The sequence below is a fragment of the Tachysurus fulvidraco genome, chromosome 23, assembly GCF_022655615.1.
Source record: "Tachysurus fulvidraco isolate hzauxx_2018 chromosome 23, HZAU_PFXX_2.0, whole genome shotgun sequence".
Lineage (NCBI taxonomy): Eukaryota > Metazoa > Chordata > Actinopteri > Siluriformes > Bagridae > Tachysurus > Tachysurus fulvidraco.
Window position 1 is genome coordinate 18,448,890 of NC_062540.1, and position 10,644 is coordinate 18,459,533.

At 44.1% G+C, this 10,644-nt stretch overlaps 1 protein-coding gene across 1 annotated transcript; it reads left to right on the forward strand.

The window, feature by feature from the left end:
* Nucleotides 1–4,257: 4,257 nt before the first annotated feature.
* On the forward strand, nucleotides 4,258–6,836 carry tmem18 (transmembrane protein 18). The gene is made up of 5 exons (XM_027134546.2): nucleotides 4,258–4,455; nucleotides 5,071–5,188; nucleotides 5,281–5,335; nucleotides 5,419–5,512; nucleotides 6,389–6,836. Exons 1-5 carry the CDS (start codon nucleotides 4,363–4,365, stop codon nucleotides 6,485–6,487), a joined length of 459 nt encoding a protein of 152 aa, XP_026990347.1. The 5' UTR covers nucleotides 4,258–4,362; the 3' UTR covers nucleotides 6,488–6,836.
* Nucleotides 6,837–10,644: the final 3,808 nt, after the last annotated feature.

The window sequence follows — 10,644 nt, forward strand, 5'->3', positions numbered from 1 at the left end:
TCCCTTCTCTGTATGCCGCACCATTAAGATGTCCCTTCTCTGTATGCTGCACCATTAAGATGTCCCTTCTCTGTATGCCGCACCATTAAGATTTCCCTTCTCTGTATGCTGCACCATTAAGATTTCCCTTCTCTGTATGCTGCACCATTAAGATGTCCCTTCTCTGTATGCCGCACCATTAAGATTTCCCTTCTCTGTATGCTGCACCATTAAGATGTCCCTTCTCTGTATGCTGCACCATTAAGATGTCCTTCTCTGTATGCTGCACCATTAAGATTTCCCTTCTCTGTATGCTGCACCATTAAGATTTCCCTTCTCTGTATGCTGCACCATTAAGATGTCCCTTCTCTGTATGCCGCACCATTAAGATGTCCCTTCTCTGTATGCTGCACCATTAAGATGTCCCTTCTCTGTATGCTGCACCATTAAGATTTCCCTTCTCTGTATGCTGCACCTTTAAGATTTCCCTTCTCTGTATGCTGCACCTTTAAGATGTCCCTTCTCTGTATGCTGCACCATTAAGATGTCCCTTCTCTGTATGCCGCACCATTAAGATGTCCCTTCTCTGTATGCCGCACCATTAAGATGTCCCTTCTCTGTATGCCGCACCATTAAGATGTCCCTTCTCTGTATGCTGCACCATTAAGATGTCCCTTCTCTGTATGCCACACCATTAAGATGTCCCTTCTCTGTATGCTGCACCATTAAGATGTCCCTTCTCTGTATGCTGCACCATTAAGATGTCCCTTCTCTGTATGCTGCACCATTAAGATGTCCCTTCTCTGTATGCTGCACCATTAAGATGTCCCTTCTCTGTATGCCGCACCATTAAGATGTCCCTTCTCTGTATGCCGCACCATTAAGATGTCCCTTCTCTGTATGCCGCACCATTAAGATGTCCCTTCTCTGTATGCTGCACCATTAAGATGTCCCTTCTCCGTATGCTGCACCATTAAGATGTCCCTTCTCTGTATGCCGCACCATTAAGATGTCCCTTCTCTGTATGCTGCACCATTAAGATGTCCCTTCTCTGTATGCTGCACCATTAAGATGTCCCTTCTCTGTATGCCGCACCATTAAGATGTCCCTTCTCTGTATGCCGCACCATTAAGATGTCCCTTCTCTGTATGCCACACCATTAAGATGTCCCTTCTCTGTATGCCGTACCATTAAGATGTCCCTTCTCTGTATGCCGCACCATTAAGATGTCCCTTCTCTGTATGCTGCACCATTAAGATGTCCCTTCTCTGTATGCTGCACCATTAAGATGTCCCTTCTCTGTATGCTGCACCATTAAGATGTCCCTTCTCTGTATGCTGCACCATTAAGATGTCCCTTCTCTGTATGCTGCACCATTAAGATGTCCCTTCTCTGTATGCCGCACCATTAAGATGTCCCTTCTCTGTATGCCACACCATTAAGATGTCCCTTCTCTGTATGCTGCACCATTAAGATTTCCCTTCTCTGTATGCCGCACCATTAAGATGTCCCTTCTCTGTATGCCGCACCATTAAGATTTCCCTTCTCTGTATGCTGCACCATTAAGATGTCCCTTCTCTGTATGCTGCACCATTAAGATGTCCCTTCTCTGTATGCCACACCATTAAGATGTCCCTTCTCTGTATGCCGCACCATTAAGATGTCCCTTCTCTGTATGCTGCACCATTAAGATGTCCCTTCTCTGTATGCCACACCATTAAGATGTCCCTTCTCTGTATGCTGCACCATTAAGATTTCCCTTCTCTGTATGCCACACCATTAAGATTTCCCTTCTCTGTATGCTGCACCATTAAGATGTCCCTTCTCTGTATGCCGCACCATTAAGATGTCCCTTCTCTGTATGCTGCACCATTAAGATGTCCCTTCTCTGTATGCTGCACCATTAAGATGTCCCTTCTCTGTATGCTGCACCATTAAGATGTCCCTTCTCTGTATGCCGCACCATTAAGATGTCCCTTCTCTGTATGCCACACCATTAAGATGTCCCTTCTCTGTATGCTGCACCATTAAGATGTCCCTTCTCTGTATGCTGCACCATTAAGATGTCCCTTCTCTGTATGCTGCACCATTAAGATGTCCCTTCTCTGTATGCTGCACCATTAAGATGTCCCTTCTCTGTATGCCGCACCATTAAGATGTCCCTTCTCTGTATGCCGCACCATTAAGATGTCCCTTCTCTGTATGCCACACCATTAAGATGTCCCTTCTCTGTATGCCACACCATTAAGATGTCCCTTCTCTGTATGCCACACCATTAAGATGTCCCTTCTCTGTATGCTGCACCATTAAGATGTCCCTTCTCTGTATGCTGCACCATTAAGATGTCCCTTCTCTGTATGCTGCACCATTAAGATTTCCCTTCTCTGTATGCCGCACCATTAAGATGTCCCTTCTCTGTATGCCACACCATTAAGATGTCCCTTCTCTGTATGCTGCACCATTAAGATGTCCCTTCTCTGTATGCTGCACCATTAAGATGTCCCTTCTCTGTATGCCACACCATTAAGATGTCCCTTCTCTGTATGCTGTACCATTAAGATGTCCCTTCTCTGTATGCTGCACCATTAAGATGTCCCTTCTCTGTATGCTGCACCATTAAGATGTCCCTTCTCTGTATGCTGCACCATTAAGATGTCCCTTCTCTGTATGCCACACCATTAAGATGTCCCTTCTCTGTATGCCACACCATTAAGATGTCCCTTCTCTGTATGCCGCACCATTAAGATGTCCCTTCTCTGTATGCTGCACCATTAAGATGTCCCTTCTCTGTATGCCGCACCATTAAGATTTCCCTTCTCTGTATGCTGCACCATTAAGATTTCCCTTCTCTGTATGCTGCACCATTAAGATGTCCCTTCTCTGTATGCCGCACCATTAAGATGTCCCTTCTCTGTATGCTGCACCATTAAGATGTCCCTTCTCTGTATGCTGCACCATTAAGATTTCCCTTCTCTGTATGCTGCACCATTAAGATGTCCCTTCTCTGTATGCTGCACCATTAAGATGTCCCTTCTCTGTATGCCGCACCATTAAGATTTCCCTTCTCTGTATGCCACACCATTAAGATGTCCCTTCTCTGTATGCCACACCATTAAGATGTCCCTTCTCTGTATGCTGTACCATTAAGATGTCCCTTCTCTGTATGCTGCACCTTTAAGATTTCCCTTCTCTGTATGCCACACCATTAAGATGTCCCTTCTCTGTATGCTGCACCATTAAGATGTCCCTTCTCTGTATGCCACACCATTAAGATGTCCCTTCTCTGTATGCTGTACCATTAAGATGTCCCTTCTCTGTATGCTGCACCATTAAGATGTCCCTTCTCTGTATGCTGCACCATTAAGATGTCCCTTCTCTGTATGCTGCACCATTAAGATGTCCCTTCTCTGTATGCCACACCATTAAGATGTCCCTTCTCTGTATGCCACACCATTAAGATGTCCCTTCTCTGTATGCTGTACCATTAAGATGTCCCTTCTCTGTATGCTGCACCTTTAAGATTTCCCTTCTCTGTATGCCACACCATTAAGATGTCCCTTCTCTGTATGCTGCACCATTAAGATGTCCCTTCTCTGTATGCCACACCATTAAGATGTCCCTTCTCTGTATGCTGTACCATTAAGATGTCCCTTCTCTGTATGCTGCACCATTAAGATGTCCCTTCTCTGTATGCTGCACCATTAAGATGTCCCTTCTCTGTATGCTGCACCATTAAGATTTCCCTTCTCTGTATGCTGCACCATTAAGATGTCCCTTCTCTGTATGCTGCACCATTAAGATTTCCCTTCTCTGTATGCTGCACCATTAAGATTTCCCTTCTCTGTATGCTGCACCTTTAAGATTTCCCTTCTCTGGAAGAAAAGAGCTCCAATATCTAGTGGAAGACAAAGAGGGATGTTCAGGTGTGTACAAACCTATATTATAGAACCTATATTATAAGAAAGAAAGAAAAAAGAAAGCGAAAGAAAGAAAGATAAAGATAAAGAAAGATATATTTTTGTGTGATCTGTCTAGAAGAATCCTGATAAACAAAGTTAAACTTTTTGATCATTTAATCAGTTTAATTAAAGGCAGCAGCAGAAATGTGACCAATTAAAACGCGTTTAATTACAGTGACGTTCATGAAGCGTTCATGAAGCGTCACTGACCGTCTGATGGGCGTGTTTTAGGCGACGTCCCAAACCGCACACTACAGCACTAAATAGTATGCACTAGTTTCTCGTTGCCATAGTGCCGTCGCCATAGTATCTATCGTGTCGTCACTCTTTAGTACGGAAATGCGCGGTTTGGGACGGAGCCTTAGATTCGTTTATGGTTGACGCTTAATGTTTTTACAGCAGGTTGTTTTTATTATTCCACAAAATGAGCGGCGATAAAGCTAAGAATATCAGCGCGATCCCTATAGACGGGTTCAGCAATGTTCGGATTACATCAACGTGGACGTTTCTACAGTCTGTAAGAGCCACAGTTTAATATTAGCTCAGAATTAGCTGTTAGCCGTTAGCCTTTAGCTGCTAGTTCGATGTTGTAACTGGTGGTGGTTTATTCATTCTGAAAATCTGTTACATTGTAATGAATAAATTGTGTCTCTAAATTGTTGTTCTCTCTCTCTCTCTCTCTCTCTATCTCTCTCTCACACACGCTTTCACTCTCTGACTGTCTCTCTTGTCTGTCTGTCTGGCTCTCTCTCTCTCTCTCTCTCTCTCTCTCTGACTGTCTCTCTCTCTCTCTCTCTCTCTCTGACTGTCTCTTTCTGTCTGTCTGTCTGTCTCTCTCTCTCTCTCTCTCTCCCTGACTGTCTCTTTCTGTCTGTCTGTCTGTCTCTCTCTCTCTCTCTCTTTCTGACTGTCTCTTTCTCTCTCTCTCTCTCTCTCTCTCTCTCTCTCTCTCTCTCTGACTCTCTCTGACTGTCTGTTTGCCTCTCTCCCCATCTCTCTTTCCCTCCCGCTGTCCCTCTCTCGCTGTCCCTCTCTCTGCTCTCTCTCTCTCTGTCTGTCTTTCTCTCTTTCTGTCTCCCCCCATCCCTCCCTCTCTATCCCTCTCTCTCCGTCCCTCTCTTCCTCCACACAGATCCAGTGGTCTGAGCCGTGGCTTATCGGCCTGATTTCTTTTCATATTCTGTGTTTTGCTTTTACTGTCCTTACCTGCAGGTACTACAGACTCCAGATCTTCCACTTCCTCCTGATGAGTGAGTTATTTCACTTTGACTGAAATACATTTAAAAGCAGTGAAAGTTTGGGTGAGGAAGAAAGTAACAAACATTTTTTTCCACATCCTCAGTTACAATGGTGTACAGTGCAGAATATGTGAACGAGATAGCAGCTATGAACTGGAGGTAAGATTTTCTTCTATCCTTTAGATTTAAACACCGTTTCCTTTCTGCAGTTGTATCTGAATTATAATTTTACATTTTTTCAGATCGTTTGCCAAGTTTCAGTACTTTGACTCCAAGGGGATGTTCATATCATTGGTGTATTCTTTACCACTCCTGTTCAACACTATCGTTATCGTGGTAAGATTTGACAAACAGAGGCCACACCTCCTTTACTGAGACTGACAAACAGAGGCCACACCTCCTTTACTGAGACTGACACACAGAGGCCACGCCTGGCATTCACTGACACTGGCAGTCACACGGTCCACACCTCCGTCACTGGCAGTCACACGGTCCACACCTCCGTCACTGGCAGTCACACGGTCCACACCTGCGTCACTGGCAGTCACACGGTCCACACCTCCGTCACTGGCAGTCACACGGTCCACACCTCCGTCACTGGCAGTCACACGGTCCACACCTCCGTCACTGGCAGTCACTGGCAGTCACACGGTCCACACCTCCGTCACTGACAGTCACACGGTCCACACCTCCGTCACTGACAGTCACACGGTCCACACCTCCGTCACTGACAGTCACACGGTCCACACCTCCGTCACTGACAGTCACACGGTCCACACCTCCGTCACTGACAGTCACACGGTCCACACCCCCGTCACTGACAGTCACACGGTCCACACCTCCGTCACTGACAGTCACACGGTCCACACCTCCGTCACTGACAGTCACACGGTCCACACCTCCGTCACTGACAGTCACACGGTCCACACCTCCGTCACTGACAGTCACACGGTCCACACCTCCGTCACTGACAGTCACACGGTCCACACCTCCGTCACTGACAGTCACACGGTCCACACCTCCGTCACTGACAGTCACACGGTCCACACCTCCGTCACTGGTGCTGAGGCAATGTACATACCATTGTTGTTTTTAACATCTATAGATATCGTGGTAGATTTAAAAAAAAAAAATTTTTGCTATAAAGATTTAGTTTTATGAGTTACAATCAGAACAGAAGTGATTTTCATAAGTTTGCTGCACTTGTTTCAGGCCGTGTGGGTGAGGAGGACATTTGCGACCATGACAGAGCTGAAGACGCTGCAGCTAAAGAGAAAAGCTGCAAGAGAAAGCGCCAAGAAATCCCAGTAGACAGAGAACATCATGGACTGAATTATCTCCCAATAAAGTGTCCCGAGATACTAAAACTCAGCAGGTGACATCCTTCTGAGTCTGAACTCATCCGTTGGTGTTAAAAGAAAGCTGATGGATCATTCCATGTCCTCAGGAGTAATGTTTGTCTAAAACCCCACACACACCTGGAGCCCAATGTTGTAGCTACTATTCAAGTGGACTGATGGATAGAGAAAAGCTCTAATTGCCATTCATTACTCTTAAAACCCAGATGACCTTTTTTTCCAAACTGCTATTTGCATGTAAAAATTTAAATACAGTATATAAATATCATTTGTACAATAAATCGATTTCATTTTATGCTGAATATGGCTGGGTTTAAAACTCCTTCCTGAAGAGGGCGACACTGCATCAATATTTTATCACATAAAACAGGATTAATGGTCATCCCAAAAAAAAAAAAAAAAAAAGAGTTTGATGGAATGAATTTCTCCTCACCCCAAATACATGCACAATAAATGCCAAGACTTTTTTGTGGTGTCAATGATTTAAATTTTGCTGTTTGTTCGGTGCAAGTCATGATTTTGCGCCCACAGATTCGAACGCAACATAAGTCAAAGTCTGTGAGATTTGCTGGTAGGAGATTAAAAGAAGGATCCTGTGCTGGAATTTTGCCAGGTTGAGTACTTTTGTTTAAAAAAAAACAAAACATAAAAAACCCATAAAAACTGCAAGATGTATCTCAAATTTTTCAAGCAAAATAAATAAATAAATAAAGCATTTTCAGCTGCAGCAGTCAAAACGCATCAATGATGTTATTTTATTATTCGTGTACTTTTTATAATATAACATATTTATTTAGGTGTTATATTATGTACTGTTTTACTTTAAAAAAAAAAATATATATATATATATATATATATATATATATATTTTAAATTCTCATTTTCATTCATTTATGCCCACATTTTAATTGTCACCTCTAGAGGAAATATTTTCTAGTATTCTGGAAAAAAAAATGCTTCATGTGCACCACAATCACAAAAAAAAAAAAAAATGCAACATTTTGGAGTAACTGATCGATGTTTCACTGATTTGTGCATTAATTCATTTCGCAATTATGGTGGAAAAGCTTTCACTTATTTTCTAGAGTTATTTCCGCCCCTAGTGGTCATAAATGGGAATTGCAACAAGGGCTAATTGAGGTCCAATGGGACACGGATCATGCTGCCCCATGAACAGCTGAGTAGCTTCAGACAGCATTGTGATAATTTGTTTAAAAAGCAAATAGGGACAATAAAACAAATCTCTGGCAAGATTATATGATCTCTGAATTAAATCTATGGGAGAGGGAAATGTGGATTGAAGAGAGAGTAAAATCTGTAAATCAGACAAGAACGTGCACCATGGAGACCTTGTTTCTCACAGACAGGCTGAGAAAATAAATAAATAAATAAAATCCATCTCCATTTCTCAGTGCCTGAAGACTTTTGTGTGGTTTTTGAAATGTTTGGGTCGTGATTGTTCCCTGAAACCGTCAGCCCTGGTTAATGAGATCGACACTTTAGGAAACACACCTGCTGTGGGCCAAAAATCCACTTGATATTAACCTATATTGTAAGTCAAGTGTGAAAGCCACCCGACTTGAGCTTGTTTAAAGCTCGTTCATCACGTACAGTTCTGGATCCATCCCGCTCCAGCTGGAAGCTATTAGCTTATCTGCTTGCCATATACTATGTGTTCTATGTATCCAACATGTCCGACATGTCCAAGCTGGGATGATGTGCAATCAGTTCTGGACCTGTCAGTGCTAGCAGCTTCGATGTTTCGATCCAAATCGGACAAAGTCCGGAGGCTGTAGCGGAGTTGGGATTTGGCCAGGTGTGTGTGTGAAAAAGTGTGTGTGATGTGTGTGATGTTTCAGTGATTGATGTTGCCGAGTCGTGCCAGACGAAGTGCTCTGGGATCAGGGGTTAATGCAGGTGTTCTGTGGAGGCGTGAAGGTTTATTATTCACAGAAACCTAAAGAATAAAGATGACATTTTTAACTGAAATGACAATCTTTAGATCATTCGACATTTTATAATATAGCACGTTGTGGTGAATTCTCGATTCTGACGAGTCGTCGATTCGTTACCAGGTTTGTTCGCTCGTTCTAACACGGTATTGTTACTATAGTTCCACAGAGACTTGAAGGATTTAAAGGTGCTTTAGTCAAATTTATTTAATTCCTAACTTCAATCACGAATCTTCGTGAACAGGTTTGGGAGTCATTTAAATACTGAACCTATCAAATTGTTAGAGATGTATTCATCAAGGGGACACGGTGGCTTAGTGGTTAGCACGTTCGCCTCACACCTCCAGCGTTGGGGGTTCGATTCCCGCCTCCGCCTTGTGTGTGTGGAGTTTGCATGTTCTCCCCGTGCCTCGGGGGTTTCCTCCGGGTACTCCGGTTTCCTCCCCCGGTCCAAAGACATGCATGGTAGGTTGATTGGCATCTCTGGAAATTGTCCGTAGTGTGTGAGTGAATGAGAGTGTGTGTGTGTGCCCTGTGATGGGTTGGCACTCCGTCCAAGGTGTATCCTGCCTCGATGCCCGATGACGCCTGAGATAGGCACAGGCTCCCCGTGACCCGAGAAGTTTTTATAAGCTGTAGAAAATGAATGAATGAATGTATTCTTGAAAAAGAAAATACTGTAATTGTTGACAACCCCCGAGGCACGGGGAAAACATGCAAACTTGGAATCGAACCCCCAACCCGTGAGGTGTGAACCACTAAGCCACCGTGTCCCCCATTATGAGGACGATCTGACCAAAAGACTGTACAAAATATTTTGTTCTAGTGCTTTTGTGTTCTTAGTCTGTGTTCCTAATAAAGTGTCCAGTGATTCGAGTATTGTGCTTAATGTTAGAATAGTTGCATAGTAAGAATGTCACATGGGATGGTCCCTATAATGGTGTGTATATGAGACATAATCACATGAATAAACAGAATTTAGCAAACAAATCTCTCTCTCTCTCTCTCTCTCTCTCTCTCTCTCTCTCTCTCTCTCTCTCTCTCTCTCTCTCTCTCTCTCTATTTTTCAGAATAATCTACAGCTTCCCAGCTCTCCACAGCTGCAGATCACTCTGTTTTGAAAGCTTCATCCTGGAGCTCATCCATCATCTGCAAACCGTCCACCTCACAAACTCCTGGCAGCTACTCATGCTGAGGATCTTATAAAAACAACCCGACACTCCGTCTGTCTCTGCCTTCTTTCTCATCCCTCCTTCCTGACCGATTGATTCGCATGGCTCAGTATAATTACAAGAGATAAACTACTTGTAAACATCTGCACATTATTATTAGAATAGAAGCCTGTATTTTGTCACATATACATTACAGTAGAGTGAAATTATGGTCATATCACAGCTGTGGAGGTTGGGGTCAGAGTATAGGGTCAGCCATGATATAATCCCCCCTGGAGCATAGGCTTTTAAGGGCCTCCCTCAAGGGCCCAACAGTGGTAGCTTGGCAATCCCTCAGCCAACAACCCAGAGAATTAACTGCATGAGACACCATTCATTCATTTTCTACCGCTTATCCGAAATTCTCGGGTCACGGGGAGCCTGTGCCTATCTCAGGTGTCATCGGGCATCGAGGCAGTATACACCCTGGACAGAGTACCAACCCATCACAGGGCACACACACACTATCATTCACTCACACACTCACACACTACAGACAATTTTCCAGAGATGCCAATCAACCTACCATGCATGTCTTTGGACCGGGGGAGGAAACCGGAGTACACGGAGGAAACCCCCGAGGCACGGGGAGAACATGCAAACTCCACACACACAAGGTGGAGGCGGGAATCGAACCCCCAACCCTGGAGGTGTGAGGCAAACATGCTAACCACTAAGCCATCGTGCCCCCTGTGAGACACCATTGCCTCAAAATTACACCACCCTCCTGGTGGTGCCGAGGCAGACACGTCCGGTGGCCTCACAAACGGTAGTTTAATTTGAAATGAATTGGTGATAACGACTTCCCGTTATGCCGTGTTAACCGTCCGGCATTAAAGCCACTGCTCCGCCGCATAAAACCACGTGTTCAAGCGACCGTGAATATATATATACTGTACCGTGAGCATATCAAAATATTTACAGAAGCAGAACAAACATGGAAATCG

Coding starts and splice junctions, on each gene's coding strand:
- tmem18 (XM_027134546.2), top strand. CDS start 4,363: ATGAGCGGCGATAAAGCTAAGAATATCAGCGCGATCCCTATAGACGGG. Junction 4,456..5,070: donor CGTGGACGTTTCTACAGTCT/GTAAGAGCCACA, acceptor TCCTCCACACAG/ATCCAGTGGTCTGAGCCGTG. Junction 5,336..5,418: donor ATAGCAGCTATGAACTGGAG/GTAAGATTTTCT, acceptor ACATTTTTTCAG/ATCGTTTGCCAAGTTTCAGT.